Raw genomic sequence first — 24,305 nt, forward strand, 5'->3', positions numbered from 1 at the left:
CTTTCTCACTAAGTCACCGAGGATAGTGGTCCACTGCGCACTCTATGAAAAGAATGGACATATTCTCTGAAAACTCTAAATAAATAAATAAATCATACTGCAATTGATTGATACCGCTTTGCTCATTATAAGATTAACTTCATCAGCATAGCAATGTACACATTCTGCATCAGGACAATTTTTACACAACAGTTTGTACCCCACCCGAGGAAACAGCCATAACAGATGCCTCATCACAGGTCTGTGCAAGTAATTTTTGGTGAGTCTTTTTGCCTATTCAATTCTTCTAGCAAAGTCGCAGTGAACATCTGTGCACCGTGTTCACAAGGAGATAGGAAACTCTAGAACCTCTGGGTCTCAATACGTAACAGTATACAACAGCCATCTGAAATATGTTTGATCTGTTTGTTTTATCTGCTATAACAGCTAAAAATTATGATTCCTTATTTGCTTTGAAATTTCTTCTTGGTATACATCCAACATAATTTGGAAAAGTTCACTTTGAATAGTTTTGAAGGTTCCTTTGAAAACAGTTGCCTTACCCAAATTATCTTTCAATGCTGCATTCAATCCAGAAGTAAAGTTAGTCAGGGTTTGATAACAATTCAGTTTTATCATGATACCTTAAGGCCAATTCGAAGGAACCACAGAAATATATTTAGCCCAGATCTATTACACCCAACTTCTTCTACTACGCAATCTGACGGTGGAGGGAGGAGAAATAAACATACGGGGATGGTACTAAGATATCAGTCGTATCAGGACTTTGTGCAAAATAAGTTGTGACGAGGGATAATGTGCACGCAACTGGGACTCAAACCTGGGATCTCCCGCTTACTAGGTAGTCGCATTAACCACTGTGTGACCCGGACAGACCGTTTATCACAAATGCACAGACTATCTCAGCTGACCTGCACTCCCACCTAGTACCTATCCACAGCCCCCACCCGTGTCGTCCACACTCACTACATTTAGATTCCTGCTGGAGATTGAATGTAAATGTGCATCTGCACTGAAGGTTGTGATTTCAGTGCCCATCATGGCAGATCGGTTATACAAATGTGTGACGTCTGTTCTTTCGGACACGTCATTCTCGGCAATTTTCCTTCTCGATGCACTACTCGGTTGTTCAGCTATTTTGTATTTGAGCAGCTGAAGATTCGTGCTTTTACACTTTGGTACTCAGATGGTTTACGTCTGTAACCCTCACTTTTGTCCACAAGGGTTCAACATCATACAGGCATGGGAAGCAAAATAATGCATTTTTAAATTCACAGCCACACAACCAATCACTATTTTTACAAATATTCATTTTAAACGCTGTCCTAAACTGTCAATTTCCAGTATTAATATTTTGCACGGTGTTTAAAACTGGTTACACTTTGCAAACTAGGAACTGTGTGACGAGCTAGTTCTCACTGTACAGAACGTATTATATGCAACAGTGCACAGAAAAATGCAGTATCGAGAACCGATACACTCGATCACCTCGAAACGCCACAACGTATACACACGAGGTTCTCGGAGATAATATTTCTAAATGTGATAAATAAAAACATTAGGACTTCAGTAACAGCTACAATTGCAATATTCCAGCCATTTTTCCAAATGCCACTACATTAAATCTGCGCTCAATTTACAACTGAAAAACTATAAACTCCAGTTATGCTGATGAGAAAAAAATTTCTCCGAATTTCTACCTTCAAAACTAATTTGTCAAAAAACAAAACTATCACAACCGATGTTAAAAGATCGGTACTCTTAACTTTGTGGATGGTGGAATGGCACACTCTAGTGGCCTCGATGACAAATGAATGAGAGAAAGCTGGCAGACACGTCGTCCATAGAGTGGTGCCTTCTGACGGGACATTAGGAACTGTCTCGAGTCAGGGAATTTGCGTGCCGACTGCGTTACTCTCCGACGTCACTGGCACATGAGCCACCTGTTGCCACGGACGGGCGTCGACTCGACTCGTACCCGCTCCGAGTACGGTGGTGTGCACTGTCTGCACAGAGTTGGAGTAAGAGAGAAAACTCCGAGTTTGCTTCGAGCCTTGCAGCATTTTCACGTCTGTTATCGAGGTGACAAGATGTCAGGTAACCGAAGACTGTATGTTGTAACATCTATTACAGCACATATTAGGCTTCCTAAACCAAATAATTACAAGAAAAGTGGACATATGACGTGTAAAATTACTGGGAGCTGGGCAACATTGCAACAATAACATGCGTCCTCATTGTGATGCATTGAGCCGAATGTGGTCAGACGATGTAGAGGGCACGAAAGAACGAGACACAGAGTGGTTAGGGAAAATTAAGAACGTGTGAAGAAAATGAACTAGACACAGAGGAAAAGGTCGAACTAGTGTTAGGCAGTCATCAGAGGATGCACAGAAACTTAGGCCAAATAGAAAACTATAATTAGTGGAAAGACATGAAAAGAGGAACACATTAGGAACTATTACAAATCTCAAAGAAATAAGTTCACACAGAGAAGAGGGTACATAAGTTATTAAGGATCCAGAAAACTGTGACGACAGCATTTCACTGACAAACGGGGTGCTCTAGAGAACTCGTAGGACACTGGTGGAATATTTATGACACTTCGTTAGAGAGGACCACTGTACTTGGAATATATGGGAACAGTATACTGTTTCTGTATTTAATATGCCTCACAGTAGCAAAGTATCAACGAAAGTAACCAGTTTTTGAAACAAACAAGTAACTGGATAGAAAAAAAATTTATTTATCATGTGGTGGCAGGAGAACACACATGAAAAAGGTATTACAGTTTGCAAGCTTTTGGAGCCACTTGCTCCTTCTCCTAACAGAAGGGTCGAAGGGGGAGGGAGAGCAGTGAAGGATCCTTCTCCTAGCAGAAGGGTCGAAGGGGAAGGGAGAGCGGTGAAGGAGGAGGACTGGTAAGGTTTAGGAAAAGGAGTAGAGTTTGGAGGAGTCACGCAGAACCTCTGGTCGGAGGAAGACTTACCGGACAGGAGGAGACGGAAAGACTGACCGTTATAGACTGTAGTGGACAAGATTCAAAAATCTGAGAGCTTAAACACGGTAGATACAGTAATACGAGAAACAGAGAATACTGCTGTAACATCGTGCACGAGCTAATAAATGCGGAAAGCTAAGTGCACTGTATGTGGTACAGGTGGGATGGGGATTGCAAAAAATAGAAGGTTAGAAAATGAAAGATGTGGAAAACTAATCTATCCAATTACTTATATTTTCACAGTAGCAATGGCTATACATTGTTGGCATAAATTTATGGGAGACAAGTACACATTCCAGGAGTCATAAAGACAGAGGAATGAACTGTTATGCATATCAGCCAACTAGAATGCTGCAAGCAGCACATCCAGTAGCACGAGAAAGGATAAAAGAAATGAAGGAAACCAGTAAAGCTCACACAAAGAGTTGGAGAATCGAAGAATATTTAGGATGCTTCTTTTGTTTGATGAGACCGTAAGAAGGTGTCATTCTAAGAAGCTAGCTGCACAATTCCGTGGACCGTACAAAGTGATTGCAGATGACCTATCCGATGTGACAATTAAGATGTACAGAACTACGCAATGGAAGTACATGCGAAATCCCAAAATTAAACTTTTTCTGTGGTGTGTCCCAATGTCAAGTGTTCAGACTATTTTGTTCTGCTGAAGCTACCATAGCAGGGGTAGCTTATCTGGATATGTTACCAGAACGGCTCTTTCATCAGTTAAAAGGTGACCCCGAAAACTTTACTCGGCAACAACATCGGGCCCCTATCCGTCGGCACGTTTTTGTACGAGCACAGTCGAACATCGAAGCCTTTGACCGCTGGACTGGTGCTAATAACTGATATGACGAGGACACTGTTCTGCTGGCCTCGACCCCTGTGATTTTTTTCCTTTGGGCTTTGTAAAAGATCTTGTCTGCTTTGTGCCACTATCTAATGATCTGCCAGAGTTGAGACACAGAACTGAAGGGGCTGTTGTTGCTTCCATTGCTCTGGACTTATTACCCAAAGTGTGGGAAGAATTGTATTTTAGGTCGAACTGAATATTTGTATAAAAAACTGTTATAATATACCACTGAAATGGGACATTCCTTTGCAGACAGACTGTACTTTAACACGAACTTTATTATCTACATTGAGGACAGGAACTGATTAACATCAGCTACGTTGTGGGCGACACGTGCAGAGCAGTTGTGTAATGTTATTCAATACTATAACTGCAGTGACAGGATGCAGCGCACACACACTGAACATCACTTGCTTCATGACTCAAAGCACTATGGAGATGCATCAGGACCACTATTTCAATGAGCTTCTGGATTTAAATTCTTTACGACAGGGTGTACATGCGGACAATTTGGGGGGGGGGGGGGGGGGGGGGATAAATAAATAAATAAGAAAAAACCACGCAGATTTTCCCCTGTTAAAAATACACTTTTTCTGGGTGAAAATGTACTATACCCTGAGAGAAAGTACATTTTTCCTTGTTAAGTGCCAGTATATTTTCCTTCGAAGCTGTAAAACTTTTCAATTCTTTGACTGGTAAACGTTTTATACACCAGCACAGAACTTCCAGTATTTTAGGAAACAAAATCCAGCAAGAAAACAATGCGTTCTGGAAAGCTCTTTGCCGTGGGGCAACATAAACATTGTATATACTGGTATTACAAAAGTATAAATACGAATTCCAGCACGTACAGCACAGTAGCTTTCGGAGCAGTGAAATTTAGACTGTGCTGCACAATGCACTTCCGTTAACTAATTATAGCTTGTGTCACACAACCTAGACAGCAGATATTCGGAGCACGGTACGGAGAAGATGAGACAATTTACTTGTAAAATGAGCAGGAAAGAAGCAAACAAGTATTGCTACGACTGCGACATATCCCCCTACATGTGAGAAAACTTTGACCCTTTCATTGGAAATCCAATTACGTGTGAAATTGCTGAACTCATCCTTCAATTTTTTTTTTTTTTTTTTTCGTTTTCTAAAGGATAATCATACTTCTGCCATTGTTTTTGCATAATCTGTAATCTACGAAAGAACTGAAATAAATATGAAAAACTAACCTTGAAGCTTGGTCTCTTTTTAGCATGTGTTAAACACAAACGCACCATTAAAATTTTAAATAATGGCATAAATGGCTGGTCGTTTTTAAAGTGGCTGGCTCTCAAAATGTTTAAGTTTCGAACGACAGTGAAACACTTCACAATTTAATTAATTCATCACATATTCTCACATGTCTTGTGTAAAAGGAAATTTACTTTGAAAGCAGTGCTTCTCAAATAACCATTCACAATATTTTCCCACGGCTTGTTAGAAATGTAAACACCTGTGATGTCACTCTCATCGAAAGCAATTTGTTCTTACAAAGTTTTCACAGTCTTAACTTTTGCTTTGGTGTTATTCTCTGGTTTATGTTTTACTGCTGCAGTATTATTCTGCAGGAGTGGGCTACAGTAAAATTATTTGTTAGAATCAGTTTTTATCAGTCAAAACTACAAAAATTGATCTGAAAATTAAAACAATGAAAAATTCCCAAAATTATAACAAATTGCTGGACTTTTCCCAGATGAAAAAGTTCCCCCATTTTTTCTAGATTTCCTGGCCGTGAGAACGAGCACATAACTCCACAGAATACAGACTGCCACGCAACTGTGATACCAAATAGGAGAACAGCAGCTGTTGTAATTCAGAGAAGGAGCAGTGATTCTGACTGACATTTCTTCAAATGATCACTGTGTGTGCACGGACTGGAGGAGTACATCATCAACACTTGCCACACTTTGGGACGGTACCGTATCTACAAACATCTACAGTGACATAAATGGTTGCACTGGTGCGTCATGTGCAATTTCCTATTCAGACATAAATCACAGCACCCTTTCAACAAATCTAAGCTTTCTGTGCACCTTTCCTAGTAATGTTTTGCCTGATCACCATATTTCATATAACTTCTTACTATTACCCATTAATGCATATACAATGTGATACACTCAAGACGTTTGCTACTAATCTTATAAGCAGATACTACACAGCTAGCTCTCTCTCTCTCTCTCTCTCTCTCTCTCTCTCTCTCTCTCACACACACACACACACACACACACACACACACACACACACACACACACAGAGTCATTATTTTACATTTATCCTTACTTAACACTGATACAGAACTGCAAGAGAAGTTATTTATTTTCCCCACATGCTATCTGAGACAGACCACAGAGAAAACCTGAGTGCTTCTATATTTTTGAACCCTTTGCCAAACAAACGTAAACTGCAGGAAAAGGATAGATTACTATTCACCATAAATATGACACGTTAACATCTCAGTCCATCCCTATGCCACTCCCCGTCCTGGGCCACAGCTACAGGGATCGTATCACTGTGGAGACCCTGGTGCAGGACCAGCCCAATCCACCTCCCAGCACTTCCAATTCCAGATCCGTCACAGCCTCGTCCTAGCCCACCAGAGGCCAGGCCGTCCGAGAAAGCAGCAACGTCATCTACCAGCTCTGCAATCACTGCACATCTTTCTATATCAGTACGAGACAAACGGGCACCGCCAATCTGGGGGGCGAGAGCGAAGTAGCACCACGTGGTACAACTTGCAGGTGAACATAATGTGCTGGATTTTGACGGCTGCTTCACTACTCGAGCCGTGTGGATCCTACCCTCCAACACCAGCTTTTCCGAACTGCAAAAATGAGCATTATCCTTACAAGACATTCTCCACTCCCTCCCGAAATTATAGCTTCCTGAACATACAGTAACCTACTGTCGCTACTGTTTCCATCCCCTCTGTCCTTCCACCTCCTCCATTTTCGTGTCCTCTCACCCTCGCTGTGTGCCTCCCTCTGCCAATGTACCTGACCATCCTTTCCCCTCCTCTTCTCCTCTTTTTCAATCTTCCCCCTCCCTCCACCTCCCAACACTGCACCTGCCAGTATTGCTGTACCTCCATCTAGTCCCTGCATGCCCCGCCCGTCTTCTTCTCTCCCCCCACCTGTTGTTGTGGTCTTCAGTCCTGAGACTTGTTTGATGCAGCTCTCCACCTGTTGTTGTGGTCTTCAGTCCTGAGACTTGTTTGATGCAGCTCTCCATGCGACTCTATCCTGTGCAAGCTTCTTCATCTCCCAGTACCTACTGCAACCTACATCCCTCTGAATCTGCTTAGTGTATTCATCTCTTGGTCTCCCTCTACGATTTTTACCCTCCACGCTGCCCTCCAATGCTAAATTGGTGATTCCTTGATGCCTCAGAACATGTCCTACCAACCAATCCCTTCTTCTAGTCAAGTTGTGCCACAAACTCCTCTTCTCCCCAATTCTATTCAGTAACTCCTCATTAGTTATGTGATCTACCCATCTAATCTTCAGCATTCTTCTGTAGCACCACATTTTGAAAGCTTCTATTCTCTTCTTGTCCAAACTATTTATCGTCCATGTTTCACTTCCATACATGGCCACACTCGATACAAATACTTTCAGAAACAACTTCCTCACAAATCTATACTCGATTTTAACAAATTTCTCTTCTTCATAAAAACTTTCCTTGCCACTGCCAGTCTACATTTTATATCTTCTCTACTTCGACCATCATCAGTTATTTCGCTTCCCAAATAGCAAAACTCATTTACTACTTTAAGTGTCTCATTTCCTAATCTAATTCCCTCAGCATCACCAGACTTAATTCGACTACATTCCATTATCCTCGTTTTGCTTTGTTGATGTTCATTTTATATCCTCCATTCAAGACACTGTCCATTCCGTTCAACTGCTCCTCCAAGTCCTTTGCTGTCTCTGACAGAATTACAATGCCATCGGCAAACCTCAAAGTTTTTATTTCTTCTCCATGGATTTTAATACCTACTCCGAACTTTTCTTTTGTTTCCTTTACTGCTTGCTTAATATACAGACTGAATAACATCGGGGAGAGGCTACAACCCTGTCTCACTCCCTTCCCAACCACTGCTTCCCTTTCAAGCCCCTCGACTCTTAACTGCCATCTGGTTCCTGTACAAATTGTAAATAGCCTTTCGCTCCCTGTATTTTACCCCTGCCACCTTTAGAATTTGAAAGAGAGTATTCCAGTCAACATTGTCAAAAGCTTTCTCTAAGTCTACAAATGCTAGAAATGTAGGTTTGCCTTTCTTTAATCTTTCTTCTAAGATAAGTCGTAGGGTCAGTATGGCCTCACGTGTTCCAACATTCCTACGGAATCCAAACTGATCTTCCCCGAGGTCGGCTTCTACCAGTTTTTCCATTCGTCTGTAAAGAATTCGTGTTAGTAGTTTGCAGCTGTGGCATATTAAATGGATAGGTCGGTAGTTCAAACAAATTTCGGGCTTGCAGCCGGTCGTCGTTCAATACTTCGCACGATATGTCAACTGGGCACCTGCCAGTCACCTTCAGCTGAGCCGTCGCAGACGCGAAAACGTCCTCCATTCCACAATATATAGCGTACTGTAACTATTCTGCGCATGCATCGAAAGCTTGATAGTTGAACCACACTGCCCGCCGGCCGCGCCCTCGCTGGTGAATAGCGGAACTCAGTCGCCCTCTGCGTTGCTGTTTGCCACGGCCGTCGATGCACTCGGTCGTCTTCGATTTGAGCAAATCGTGGAGATGACAGGATTCCATGCACTGTCCAGCTGGTAGCCGCTGTCACAGTTTAACAGATTTTCCGCCAGTCGTATTTCTACGGATTCTTCAATAATGGAGTCCCAGAAAGACGTTGCTGTAGACAAAATCATTGTTTTCTCATACTCCATTGAATGTCCAGTAGAAATACCATGTTCAGCAGAGGATTCTTGCTATTTTAAACGAAGTGTTACCAACAAAAGGAAGAAAAGCTAAAGATGGTTCTGGCATGTTCTCCTCTTTATTCTCTTCCTGCTTCTTAGTTTTAATTGTTAGTGCCCTGTTAATCTGCCGGATGGAATACCCATTTTTGCTGAGTACTGTCTTTAGATGGGCGAATTCTTGAGGTAAGCTATCTAGATCTGAGACAGTATGAGCTCTATGAACAAGTGTTTTAAGCAAATTCATGGTTTGTGATGGGTGATGGCAACTCGATGCTTGCAGGTACAAATCAGTACAAGTGGGTTTCCGGTAAACTGAATGCCCTAGAGAACCATCATTCTTCCTTCGACCAGGACATCCGAGAAAGGCAAACAACCATCTTTCTCTATTTCCATGGTGAACAGGATGTTGCTATGAATGGAGTTTAGGTGATGTAGAAACTCCATTAATTTATCTTCTCCATGAGGCCACACTATGAAAGTGTCATCCACATACCGCCAAAAAACAGTTGGCTTCAGGGCAGCTGATTCAAGCGCTCTCTCTTCAAAATCCTTCATAAAAAGGTTGGCCACCAAAGGAGACAGGGGGCTACCCATGGCGACACCGTCAGTCTGTTCAAAATATTCTTGATTAAACATAAAATAAGTTAAAATTCACAGGATAGATCGGTAATTTTCACATCTGCCAACACCTGCTTTCTTTGGGATTGTAATTATTATATTCTTCTTGAAACCTAAGGGTATTACTTACGCCTGTCTCATACGCTTTGCTCACCAGATGGTAGAGTTTTGTCAGGACTGGCTCTGCCAAGGCCATCAGTAGTTCTAATGGAATGCTGTCTACTCCTGGGGCCCCGTTTCGACTCAGGTCTTTCAGTGCTCTGTCAAACTCTTCACGCAGTATCGTATCTCCCATTTCATCTTCATCTACATCCTCTTCTATTTCCATAATATTGTCCTCAAGTACATCACCCTTGTATAGACCCTCTATATACTCCTTCCACCTTTCTGCTTTCCCTTCTTTCCTTAGAACTGGGTTTCTGTCTGAGCTCTTGATATTCATACAAGTGGTTCTCTTTTCTCCAAAGGTCTCTTTAATTTTCCTGTAGGCAGTATCTATCTTACCCCTAGCAAGATAAGCCTCTACATCCTTACATTTGTCCTGTAGCCATCCCTGCTTAGCCATTTTGCACTTCCTGTCGATCTCATTTTTGAGACGTTTGTATTCCTCTTTGCCTGCTTCATTTACTGCAGTTTTATGTTTTCTCCTTTCATCAATTAAATTCAATATTTCTTCTGTTACCCAAGGATTTCTACTAGCCGTTGTCTTTTTACCTACTTGGTACTCTGCTGCCTTCACTACTTCATCCCTCAGAGCTACCCATTCTTCTTCTACTGTATTTCTTTCCCCAATTCCTGTCAATTGTTCCCTTACGCTCTCCCTGAAACTCTGTACAACCTCTGGTTTAGTCAGTTTATCCAGGTCCCATTTCCTTAAATTCCCACCTTTCTGCACTTTCTTCAGTTTTAATCTATAGTTCATAACCAACAGATTGTGGTCAGAGTCCACATCTGCCCCTGGAAATGTCTTGTAATTTAAAACCTGGTTCCTAAATCTGTCTTACCATTATATAATCTATCCGATACCTTCTAGTATCTCCAGGATTCTTCCATGTATACAACCTTCTTTCATGATTCTTGAACCAAGTGTTAATTTTGATTAAGTTATGCTCTGTGCAAAATTCTACCAGACGGCTTTCTCTTTCATTCCTTACCCCCAATCCATATTCACCTACTATGTTTCCTTCTCTCCCTTTTCCTAATCTCGAATTCCAGTCACCCATGACTATTAAATTTTCGTCTCCCTTCACTACCTGAATAATTTCTTTTATCTCATCATACATTTAATCAATTTCTTCATCATCTGCAGAGCTAGTTGGCATATAAACTTGTACTACTGTAGTAGGCGTGGGCTTTGTGTCTATTTTGGCCACAATAATGTGTTCACTATGCTGTTTGTAGTAGCTTACCTGCACTCCTATTTTTTTATTCATTATTAAACCTACTCCTGCGTTACCCCTATTTGATTTTGTATTTATAACCCTGTATTCACTTGATCTAAACTCTTGTCCCTCTTGCCACCGAACTTCACTAATCCCCACTATATCTAACTTTAACCTATCCATTTCCCTTTTTAAATTTTCTAACCTACCTGCCCGATTAAGGGATCTGACATTCCACGCACCGATCCGTAGAACGCCAGTTTTATTTCTCCTGATAACGACGTCCTCCTGAGTAGTCCCTGCCCGGAGATCCGAATGGGGGACTATTTTACCTCCGGAATATTTTACCCAAGAGGACGCCATCATCATTTAACCATACAGTAAAGCTGCATGCCCTCGGGAAAAATTACGGCTGTAGTTTGCCCTTGCTTTCGGCCGTTCGCAGTACCAGCACAGCAAGGCCGTTTTGGTTAGTGTTACAAGGCCAGATCAGTCAATCATCCAGACTGTGGCCCCTGCAACTACTGAAAAGGCTGCTGCCCCTCTTCAGGAACCACACATTTGTCTGGCCTCTCAACAGATACCCCTCTGTTGTGGTTGCACCTATGGTACGGCTATCTGTATCGCTGAGACATGCAAGCCTCCCCACCAACGGCAAGGTCCATGGTTCAGATTGCTATTAATGTGACAGTTGCGTTCCAGTCAGACCTGCTGGTGGGAGTGGACATGTGTGCATGAGGTGTGCTTCTCTCTCTCTCTCTCTCTCTCTCTCTCTCTCTCTCGTCGAAAGCTATACTGTGTAACAGTCTTTCTGTCGTGCATTTCTGCTTCTCGACAGGTCACCTTTGTTGTGAGTAAGAATCAATCCTTTTCCTTATATTATTCTTATTCCAACCTGCAGTTTCCAAAGCTTGAACCTGCAAAGTAATTATGTAGACACAGATCTTTCCTTACCTGAGACTGATGAGATTCTCCGGAAACTTATCAAAAGGCACTCCAGTAACATCCGAATAATCGAATGTCAGACAGCGCAAACCTGACAATTTGAGGATGCTGCTCACACCTGGCTGCAACTCTTTAAAATACGTGGTACCGAAATACATGGTACCCATTCGCAACGTGTGAAGTCGCGGTAGCCCGACGAGGCAGGGGAATAGGCCTCCGCCGAGTCTGCTACAACCTGTCACATCTAGTCTGGAACAAACCACAAGTGCACTATCGTTTACATGGGAACAAGTTGGCAGAAATAAATATGATGAATTTTACTCCTAGCTGTCACCTTTGAGACAGAGCATTTTTCATGTAAATCAAAATTATTGTACATCTTCAAGTAAAATTGTTCCAAAATTAAACTTAAGTCTAAGGTGAGGGTGATGACAAATACACCTACAAAGTGGCATGACTGTCATAAAGGAAAAGTCACAAAAACAACACCTTACACAAGATCTGAAGCAAAGATTTGCAACATTGATGACGATACCCTACTCCTTGAGATAGCCTGAACATCAGGCTTTATAATCAGCAAGCCATTGTTAACACAATGGAAAAGAGCAAAATGCTACATTAGCCACTATCTCACAATGAGAAACTTCAGGGTTATGCATTGAGAAGAAAAAATTTTCTTTATTTCTTTAACAAAAACACACTTTTTGCCTAGAGAAAATACACTATCCCTTGGGTGAAAGTACATTTTTTCCATGTTAAGAGACAATATACTTTTCCATTGAGCTATAAAATTTATCAGTCCTGGGAACTGTAAAGGCTTTTATGCTCCAGTGCAGAGAAACCACCATTGTAATATTTCCTTACATAAAGAATGTAGGTAGAGGTTTCGCTAAGAATTTTGCACGATTGCACTGAAATGCCGATTCTTTGCATATACAAATGTTTACCGCATTTACCCGATTATAAGATGAGGCTTTTCCCAAACTCATCATTCCTAAACTGCAGGGTCATTTCATCTCGTATTCACAGTCAACATTTTCACATTGTTTTGTAGAGCATATAGAGGTCATAATGCATTTAGAGATGAAGCTTTGACTCTGAGGTCACATGCAGGTCAATTCTGAAGAATTTGGAAGGGCAGGGAAAGGGTGGAGGGAGGGATGACAGATGCCTTCTCAGGTCCCACCAAAACCTTTGAAATTGCAATGTATTCTGAATAAACAGGCAAATAATTGTGACAGCAAAGATATAAATTTCACAGCTGTACTGTCAGGATAATGATTAAAAACAGTGGTACCACAAAAAAACTGGGTTAGAAGCAAAATAGGTAGAAAAGAAAACAGTCCAAATATTAATGAAAACCATATCTTTTCCTTTATTTTAACTCCTTATCATAAAACCCTGAGTTACCTCGGTTTTATTATTCTGACAGATACTAAAAATCCATAGTGTACTTGGGCAGCTTATAAATAGACCTGTGAAAAAGTAGAACTCCATTTATACCTGTTTCAGCACTGATAGTTAAGTGTTCAGCCACTATAGAGCATCTGGTACTGCGTTTGCACCTGGCTGTCGTGGTGGTTGCCACTCGGTACCATCTTTACTGTGTGCAGCTTTAGATGCTCGACAATTAAACACGTGCATTCCAGCCTTTCTCCTGTATTGTTGTTTAGGTTTACTACAGTGATCCTAAGTCTGACATTGAATTTAAGCACGTTGTTGTTGTTGTTGTTGTTGTTGTTGTGGTCTTCAGCCCTGAGACTGGTTTGATGCAGCTCTCCATGCTACTCTATACTGTGCAAGCTTCTTCATCTCCCAGTACCTACTGCAGCCTACATCCTTCTGAATCTGCTTGATGTATTCATCTCTTGGTCTCCCTTTACGATTTTTACCCTCCACGCTGCCCTCCAACACTAAATTGGTGATCCCTTGATGCCTCAGAACATGTCCTACCAACCGGTCCCTTCTTCTAGTCAAGTTGTGCCACAAACTCCTCTTCTCCCCAATCCTATTCAGTACCACCTCATTGGTTATGTGATCTACCCATCTAATCTTCAGCATTCTTCTGTAGCACCACATTTCAAAAGCTTCTATTCTCTTCTTGTCTAAACTATTTATCGTCCATGTTTCACTTCCATACATGGCTAACACTTAAATCAATACTCGACGTTAACAAATTTCTCTTCTTCAGAAACACTTTCCATGCCATTGCCAGTCTACATTTTACATCCTCTCTACTTCGACCATCTTCAGTTATTTTGCTCCCCAAACAGCAAAACTCCTTTACTACTTTAAGTGTCTCATTTCCTAATCTAATTCCCTCAGCATCACCCTACTTAATTCGACTACATTCCATTAGCCTCATTTTGCTTTTGTTGATGTTCATCTTAGATCCTCCTTTCAAGACATTGTCCATTCCGTTCAACTGCTCCTCCAAGTCCTTTGCTGTCTCTGACAGAATTACAATGCCATCGGTGAACCTCAAAGTTTTTATTTCTTCTCCATGGATTTTAATACCTACTCCGAACTTTTCTTTTGTTTCCTTTACTGCTTGCTCAATATACAGATTGAATAACATCGGAGGAGGCTACAACCCTGTCTCACTCCCTTCCCAACCACTGCTTCCCTTTCATACCCCTCGACTCTTATAACAGCCATCTGCTTTCTGTACAAATTGTAATTAGCCTTTCGCTCCCTGTATTTTACCCCTGCCACCTGCTGAATTTGAAAGACAGTATTCCAGTCAACATTGTCAAAAGCTTTCTCTAAGTCTACAAATGCTAGAAACGTAGGTTTGCCTTACCTTAATATTTCTTCTAAGATAAGTCGTAGGGTCAGTATTGCGTCATGTGTTCCAACATTTCTACGGAATCCAAACTGATGTTCCCCAAGGTCCGCTTCTACCAGTTTTTCCATTCGTCTGTAAAGAATTCACGTTAGTATTTTGCAGCCATGACTTATTAACGTGATAGTTCAGTAATTTTCACATCTGTCAACACCTGCTTTCTTTGGGATTGGAATTATTATATTCTTCTTCAAGTCTGAGGGTATTTCGCCTGTCTCATACATCTTGCTCACCAGATGGTAGAGTTTTGTCAGGACTGGCTCTCCCAAGGCTGTCGGTAGTTCTAATGGAATGTTGTCTACTCCCAGGGCCTTGTTTCGACTCAGGTCTTTCAGTGCTCTGTCAAACTCTTCATGCAGTATCATATCTCCCATTTCATCTTCATCTACATTCTCTTCTATTTCTATAATATTGTCCTCAAGAATATCGCCCCTGTATAAACCCTCTATATACTCCTTCCACCTTTCTGATTTCCCTTCTTTGCTTAGAACTGGGTTTCCATCTGAGCTCTTGATATTCATACAAGTGGTTCTCTTTTCTCCAAAGATCTTTAATTTTCCTGTAATCAGTATCTATCTTACTCCTCTTGAGATAAGCCTCTACATCCTTACATTTGTCCTCTAGCCATCCCTGCTTAGCCATTTTGCACTTCCTGTCAATCTCATTTTTGAGACGTTTGTATTCATTTTTCCCTGCTTCATTTACTGCACCTTAGAAAGTGAAGAAGAATGTGGCGTTATTTCATTCGAGACCGAAAGTGACGACAGTTTGCCAGTCGAGCGACAAGTACTTGCCGGTGGTACGAGATAAATACGTCCACTGTGCTCTGGCCAGCTTCTACGAGATTTCTGTTCACAGGGAAACGTTGTGAAATCCACACTTAGAATTGACAGCTGCACAGAAACCTAAAAATGACTCCAAGCTTCAGATATTTCAATCGAAGTCTAGTGCACCAGTATGCTCAGGATTTTACTATTGGTGATTTTCAAAATTTTGTAACTTATAATTTTGAGCTCTAAAACCCATCTTTATATTTCAGTATGTAATGTCTTTCAGTATATAATGTTTTTCATTAATAAAAAATCTCATTTTTGGAACATAATTTGAAAAAAAATATATATATATTAAGGGGTTAATTCTCCTTGTATTATCAAAATGTAGACAGTCAAAACTGGAATTTTAGGCAGATACATAATGTCAATAAAACAGTTTGTTACTCTGATTAGTCAGGGTATGTTAAAATAAATGTTTCTAAAGAAGCCTTTCGGATCGTCTTATACTTGGGTAAAAACAGTAGTAAACTTCATGCGTGTTTGACAATTGTTGCACTCTACCTCAGTCATATTGCAGTTTTAATGGCCAGCTGCATATTTTATTTAATGTCTTGACTTACAATTCTTTTTCAACACAATTTCAGTCACAACATTTATGAGTAACTCACACGATTCTGTACTACTTCACCAGTTACGTTTTCATTATTCAGCAAAATACTCTGTCTGCACTACACTGCAAAGCCAGCAACATCACTTACATTTCAAGATGTTCTAGACGGTCGATCTCCGAGAAGGCAGCAGGCGACAGCTTCGTAGCGTGAGTGACGGAGAGCTGTCGCAAACCGGGACATCCGTGGCTGATGGCAATTACTGTGTTATCTTCCACACCGTATCCGTGTGGTAGATCCAGCACTTTCAGTTGTGGCAGTCCTCCATTCCTTAAAAATACAATCGAGTACATAGTTTATGTTGTGTCACATTATTTTGTCTTTATAATGGGGGGAAAAAATAAGAAACAGCAACCTGACACATTCTGCTTACAATGACAGAACACACCCTGCTCACCAATTTTGATAACTTCAGGACGCTGATCATTTGCCACAGAAAAGTAACTCTCATGAAAGGATAGGGTCACAACACTACATTTTTTGGAAACATCCACGTCAAATGAAACGAGGCGCTATCTGATTTGCACCAAGTACAATTTTAGAACACTAAAAAATAGGGAAATTGTAACTATATTAATTTTCCAGGTATCAAAATTCTAATTTAAATTTGTTTCATATATGTTCGACTGATCACGGACAGTGGGGACACGCGGATATCGAGGTGATCATTATATAGTATGGGAAAATTAAACTGGCCATAACACGAGAGTAGAGCAACATTGGCAACCTCGATTTGAGCAATAGTGAACCACGGGTCAGAAATGCACCGTCGGGAAGCTCCCGCTGTAGAACAGCAGCCGGTCAGCTGCGAGGATGTGTCTTGTTGTGTAATTTTGTCAGAATCGGTGCTACTGAAGTTGTTAGAATAAAAGTTAATTCAGGTTATCTCTACATGACAAAAAAACAAACATGTAGCCTATACATTTCAGTATTAACAACACTGGATCTTACAGTACCTCATGTCAACTATCTACATGCAGTCCTGTTTCTCCAGTACCAATTAGTATCTTATTATTGACATTACAGTACTATTAGCATAATTGGATTTAACAGTCTACCATTAAACAGTAAACATAACAGAAAATTCGTGTGTCAGGTAACTAGCCGTGGATATGTATTTAAAGTTTTACCAAGTTTGACAGACCAGCTGATACTATCATCTGCAGCTAATTTAAGTATTAACTGTGCTCAGAGCACACACTTTTCCGTGCTCTCGTCACCGATCAGCTGGAGCTCCACAACGGTGCAGTTATGACCTACAGTTATTCAGAAAATGTTTGTCAATTCTGTGTCCTCTTCTGTGGTCTGAATCGATCAGTCTGGTTGTTGTTCTCTGTCTTTCATATGACCAAACAACTCAGTCATTTATGTCATACAACTGAGTCTGTGAAAATAAAAGTTTCTTAAAATGTATACAGCTGTGGTATGTGTCACGCCAAAGTTTCACCCGTTACCACAGATGTGCCTCGAGATAAAGGCCTCACTGACTGTGGCCGACTGGTACGAGACCTATGTTCATATTATTTGTTTACTTTGATCCTCAGTCCAGATTCTGCTTTCTGTACGCTTTCTGTTTTTTATTGGCAACAAAGTGTTTTACAATTCCTATTGCTGTCTTCTAGGACTTGGAGAGGGGACTTAGTATACAAGTTTTTAATAATGAACCCGCACCTCTTGAGATGTAAAATAAGTTTGAAGATTAGAACACTTTTGAATCTACCACTTCCCAGTGCGCGCACCTATTGAGAAGAATGTGCCGTTCTCACACGCTGTTGTAATTATGACATCACGTACTATTTTCCTCTGACTCCAACAATGGCTGCAAGTACGTTCACTGGGCAGTACGTTCACAACTACAGCGATCTGCGGTGTTTCACAGACCGGCCAAACTCTCTACTTTGAAGAGAATGTCCTTCACCACGTAGAATGGAACACTAAGACGAATATTCTAAACACTGACTGTATCGTGTGCTCCTACAGCACGCGAGTCGGAGCTCATTACCTCCACTGTGTGCGTGTCTGCACACAGTGAAGTGGAAGATATGAAAGTGATCCAACCTTCAAACTTATTTTACATCCAAATGGTAAATTTGCAGACATGGGTTCCTCATCAGATTTGTTCTGCCAAGTCACCTGCACAACCCTTAGGAACCTGCAACAGGAATTGTGAAAATCTTTCTTTAAGTGTTTTTTGGAAACATGAATATGAAAAACAAAAATTGTTACACTCTCTCTCTCTCTCTCTCTCTCTCTCTCTCTCTCTCTCTCTGTGTGTGTGTGTGTGTGTGTGTGTGTGTGTGTGTGTGTGTGTGTGTGTGTGTCCCCTCTAATTTGCCAAAGGGTTTCTTCTGAAAAACTCTACACTTCTGCTGTCTAGTGCAGTGAGAGGCTTCCTTTACTTCATAATATTTACATTAGAACTGCCAGATCTTTGGCTGGTTGATTTGAAGCCACCAAATTTGTGAGTAACCCTGACAGCTGAGAGACCTAACCCCTGCTGGCTCAGTACATGTTTTCAGTAACAAACAGCACACCATACTGTACATATGCAAGGGTAAGATGACCCCAATTTTAAGACGAGCCCCCTTTTATTTGACTGGCTTCTTAAGAAAAATTAATTTTTAACATATTCTTGACCAATCAAAATTACAAACTGTTTTATTGGCAAAGTATTTGCCTAAAGAGTTAACATTATACCTGTTCTAAATTTATGCCATTTTAATTGAATTAACTGTGAGTTGTTCTGATGTGATGACCTCAGAATATGGCTGTTTTCATCCAAATACGTGTAGGATTTTGCTTTTGTACAGGTGTGACAATTTTGCGGTGTCTCTCACTTCCAAACACATAATCTGCTCACTGCTCTCTCATTAGCTACATAGAACTGACAGCTGACACATATCCTTTCACACCCGTCATACATCACAGTGAACATCGATAACACTACAGCGGGAAACACACAACTACACCACTGGCCCCTATGTAGACTAACTGTCTGCTGCAGAAGTTAATACTACTATTGTGTGTTTGTCCAGTTTTAAAGTCAATTCAGTTCTGAATACATGTGCATTCAGGCAAACTGTAGTTTAAACATGGAAGATGTACAAAAAGAGACAGAGTATGTGGTACAAATTACCACGGTTGGCATATCAGGTATCTTATGTGACCTCAGTAAGGCATTTGCTATGGTGAACCATACGCAGCTGCCCCTCAAATTAGCTTCTTATGGTGTCCATGAAAAATCTTTAAATTAGTTCAAGTCATATCTCAAAAATAGGAAACAGAGGGTAGTTATACAACATAAGGGCAAGAAAGCTTGCTCTAGTTGGAAGGAAATACATGCAGGTGTACCCCAGGGGTCCATACAAGGCCCATTACTATATAAATGACACACCAGGTAAGGTAACTTCAGATACGATTCTGTATGCAGATGACTCAATAGCAGTAGTCTGCTGTAAAAACACTGAAGAATTAGCACAGAAAACAAAACAGACTGATCATGTGGATTGCTTACTGAAGCAGTTAAATAGTTTTGTTTATGCAATGAGGGTTCTGAATAAAGTAACTGACTTAGCTGTTAGGAAAATTGTGTATCATACATATTTTATATCAGTTGTAAGGTATGGCATAATTTTTTGGGGAGTTGAAAAGGAAGTCACCTAAGAGTGTTCAAGCTACAGAAAAAAAATTATCAGAGCTATGACTGGAACAAATCTTTATTTGCAAGCCTTGACTTTCTGACCATTCCTTCCATGTTTATATATGAAACACTTCTCTGAGTTAAGAAACCCACATCTTTTTGAGGGAAATTCATTTACACATACTTATCCAACAAAACACAAACAAGATTACATGTTACATTGCCATAGACTACCATTATCTGAAAATACTGCATATTACATGGCTTTGAAGCTTAGCAAATAAAATCCATTCAAAGATGAAGGACTGTAAGCTAGAATCTACCTGTGCAAACATTGAAAATATTTAAAAAGCCAACTGCTACTACAGTGCGGATGATTTTATAAACAGAGACAAGTAGGAGATAATATATCTGTTTTGTTTTCCTGTTTTTTCTACATTATGTTCTATGTGTATGCTTATGTTCCCTTTTACTGGAGGTATATGTTCTTTTTAAATGTGTCGATACTTGTAAACTATCATGAGAACTATGTATCTAAATATGTAGATGTAAACACATATATTACATTTATGGAAATATGTGGTCCTTGAGGTATGTCCATATTTATAAACTACAGAAACAAACATGAAAAATAATTCCATATGCGTTATTTTAATGTATCTTGTTTTAGGTATCCTTAGGTAGGCACAGAATTATTCATTGATGAGTGACCAATATTTCAATCAAACGACTGTATATAACATGTCATCTGACAATAAAGATGTTGTGTTGGCTGAAGAGTCAACACCGTGTTACGAGAGGAGGCCAAAAGGCACGCATTTTAGCTCACGCAGGCTGGCGTAAGGAGGGAAGAACTATATTGACGTGAGATCTGGAACATGACAAGGAATTAGAATTCAGAAAGCGGACATAATTAGTTTGATACTTAACTTTAATCCATTAATGATGAACATTGCTCTTGACGGTACATGATTCACAATATTATCTGTTCAGATTATAGTAACTGAATATGGCACCTTGCTAGGTCATAGCAAATGACGTAGCTGAAGCAGGTCCGACGTATACTAACGGACCGCAGCCGATTTAAAGGCTACCACCTAGCAAGTGTGGTGTCTGGTGGTGACACCACAAAAGATTCTCTTCTGTTCTATTCCCCTCCCCACACTCATCCTAGTTCCCTGCCAAGCTGTTCCCCCACCGAGCCTCGTATAGTGCTGCTTGAGACTGTGGAACGTGTACTACAATATCTTCAGAGTGCAAGTCAGATGTAACAACAATGACAACCACAACCGATACATAAATAAAGTTCACAATCATGATTCGGTCCAATTCTTTAACTATTGCTTACCCCACGATCTACTGACGTCTGTCAGTACTATCTCCTGATGAGTCTCGCCACTATAATTTACAGTCAACCTAATACGATTTATTTTGTTAATTAGAAATCTAATTCTGGATTAATTTTCCTCTCTTCTCATCAGATTGTCACCATGTTCTAAAGCTGATTAAAAGTTGGTAATGTTTCACCCATTGTTCTAATACACGAACAGCAACTGAATTTCTCACTTGCAATGCACTTGATAAATCCTTCCAGTCTCTCATAATCGAATAAAATATTGATCTGGGGTCAGAATCGAGTAATGGTTTTTGAAGGACAACATTTCCGCTTTTGAATGTTATGTTTACTTAAAAATTAGTATTAATGTTTCTATCGGGAAACCTCGAGACTCTTTCGATGCAAATATCGTTTGCCCGGCCCTGCCCTTCTGAATTCTTCAAAATAAACCTGCACGTGACCTCAGCTAGCAAAGCTTCATCTGTAAATGTAGGATACCATCTATATACTCTATTAAACAATGTTAAAATGTTAATCTCAGCAGCAATAGTTTAATCTGCCAATATTACTCGATCTCATATTTTCTGAATGGTAAATTTGGAAAAAAAAACCTCATCTTATAATCCGGTAAATACAGCAGTTACCTACTTGATGGGTCACTTACGTAAAAGCCAGAGCAGCTGTTCCGGGCGGTATTCGATCGGGGACGGACATCCTGAGTTCCCGCAAGTGCTTCAAGCTTCCGACGGTAGTGAACGCCTCTCTGGCCGAGTTGCGGACTATGTCGTACTCATAAAGTTCCAGACGTTCCAAGCTGTCGGCATATACCGGCAGCAATGGTATGACGTGCCTGTGTAACAACAGAAATGGGGCTCGTGAAAATTATTCGTCTTCTGTCACATTTGAGGAGACCACACAAACGGCATACACTATATTCCAATTCCAAATTAAGGGTTCTTATTCTGCATTTGTAACATTTCTGTGTTCGACTGTCACCTTTACATCACTTGCCACTGAAATACGACATCATTACTATTACCACCACATTAATTTGCATCGAAAGTATACCTGTGAGGGACAGATTGCGTGGGTATACATCAGACATCGTGGTGAGTGTCAGGGCACTGGGTACTAGGCCTTCTGTTGGGTACAAAATAGTCTTTCCGCTCCCAGGATTGGAATGACTCCTTACCCTCTCCCTTAAAACCCAAATCCTTTCGTCTTTCCCTCTCCTTCCCTCTTTCCTGATGAGGCAACCGTTGGTTGCGAAAGCTAGAATTTTGTGTTTATGTTTGTGTGTCTATCGACATGCCAGCACTTTCGTTTGGTAAGTCACATCATCTTTGTTTTTATATATATAGGTGCCTATCGATCTGCCAGCGCTTTCGTTCGGTAAGTCACACATCTGTGTTTTTAGATATATTTTTCTTTCCCTCTCCATCCCTCTTTCCTGATGAGGCAACAGTTTGTTGCGAAAGCTTGAATTTTGTGTGTGTGTTTGTTTTTTTGTGTGTCAGTGCTTTTGTTTGGTAAGTCTCATCATTCCACGTGGGAAAAATATATCTAAAAACAAAGAAGATGTGACTTACCAAACAAAAGCGCTGGCAGGTCGATAGACACACAAACAAACACAAACATACACACTAAATTCAAGCTTTTGCAACAAACGGTTGCTTCATCAGGAAAGAGGGAAGGAGAGGGAAAGACGAAAGGATGTGGGTTTTAAGGGAGAGGGTAAGGAGTCATTATAATCCCAGGAGCAGAAAGACTTACCTTAGGGGGAAAAAAGGACAGGTATACACTCGCACACACACACACATATCCATCCGCATATACACAGACACAAGCAGACATTTGTAAAGGCAAAGAGTTTGGGCATAGATGTCAGTCGAGGCGGAAGTACAGAGGCAAAGATGTTGTTGAAAGACAGGTCAGGTATGAGCAGCGGCAAATTGAAATTAGAAATTAGCGGAGATTGAGGACTGGCGGATAGTGAGAAGAGAGGATATGCTGAAGGGCAAGTTTCCATCTCCGGAGTTCTGACAGGTTGGTGTTAGTGGGAAGTATCCAGATAACCCGGACGGTGTAACACTGTGCCAAGATGTGCTGGCCGTGCACCAAGGCATGTTTAGCCACAGGGTGATCCTCATTACCAACAAACACTGTCTGCCTGTGTCCATTCATGCGAATGGACAGTTTGTTGCTGGTCATTCCCACATAGAAGGCTTCACAGTGTAGGCAGGTCAGTTGGTAAATCACGTGGGTGCTTTCACACGTGGCGCTGCCTTTGATCGTGTACACCTTCCGGATTACAAGACTGGAGTAGGTGGTGGTGGGAGGGTGCATGGGACAGGTTTTACACCGGGGGCGGTTACAAGGGTAGGAGCCATAGGGTAGGGAAGGTGGTTTGGGGATTTCATAGGGATGAACTAAGAGGTTACGAAGGTTAGGTGGCCGGCAGAAAGACACTCTTGGTGGAGTGGGGAGGATTTCATGAAGGATGGATCTCATTTCAGGGCAGGATTTGAGGAAGTCGTATCCCTGCTGGAGAGCCACATTCAGAGTCTGATACAGTCCTGTCACAAGTGGGGCACTTTTGGGGTTCTTCTGTGGGAGGTTCTGAGTTTGAGGGGATGAGGAAGTGGCTCTGGTTATTTGCTTCTGTACCAGGTTGGGAGGGTAGTTACGGGATGCGAATGCTGTTTTCAGGTTGTTGGTGTAATGGTTCACGGATTCCAGACTGGAGCAGATTTGTTTGCCATGAAGACCTAGGCTGTAGGGAAGGGACCGCTTGATGTGGAATGGGTGGCAGCTGTCATAATGGAGGTACTGTTGCTTGTTGGTGGGTTTGATGTGGACGGACGTGTGAAGCTGGCCATTGGACAGGTGGAGGTCAACGTCAAGGAAAGTGGCATGGGATTTAGAGTAGGACCAGGTGAATCTGATGGAACCAAAGGAGTTGAGGTTAAAGAGGAAATTCTGGAGTTCTTCTTCACTGTGAGTCCAGATCATGAAGATGTCATCAATAAATCTGTACCAAACTTTGGGTTGGCAGGCCTGGGTAACCAAGAAGGCTTCCTCTAAGCGACCCATGAATAGGTTGGCGTACGAGGGGGCCATCCTGGTACCCATGGCTGTTCCCTTTAATTGTTGGTATGTCTGGCCTTCGAAAGTGAAGAAGTTGTGGGTCAGGATGAAGCTGGCTAAGGTAATGAGGAAAGAGGTTTTAGGTAGGGTGGCAGGTGATCGGCGTGAAAGGAAGTGCTCCATCGCAGCGAGGCCCT

At 41.2% G+C, this 24,305-nt stretch overlaps 1 protein-coding gene across 3 annotated transcripts in view; it reads right to left on the minus strand.

Annotated features, from left to right (window-relative positions):
• The window catches only part of LOC126416697 (uncharacterized), a 130,384-nt gene that overhangs the window by 8,394 nt on the left and 97,685 nt on the right, over positions 1-24,305 (minus strand). For all 3 annotated transcript variants that reach the window (XM_050084504.1, XM_050084503.1, XM_050084505.1), the window contains exons 5-7: positions 21,686-21,871; positions 16,136-16,315; positions 11,769-12,008 (exon numbers count right to left, since the gene is read on the minus strand). In XM_050084504.1, the coding sequence (XP_049940461.1) occupies positions 11,769-12,008; positions 16,136-16,315; positions 21,686-21,871 (606 nt within the window). The remainder of the gene's footprint in view (positions 1-11,768; positions 12,009-16,135; positions 16,316-21,685; positions 21,872-24,305) is intronic.

The sequence above is a fragment of the Schistocerca serialis genome, chromosome 8 (assembly GCF_023864345.2).
Source record: "Schistocerca serialis cubense isolate TAMUIC-IGC-003099 chromosome 8, iqSchSeri2.2, whole genome shotgun sequence".
Lineage (NCBI taxonomy): Eukaryota > Metazoa > Arthropoda > Insecta > Orthoptera > Acrididae > Schistocerca > Schistocerca serialis.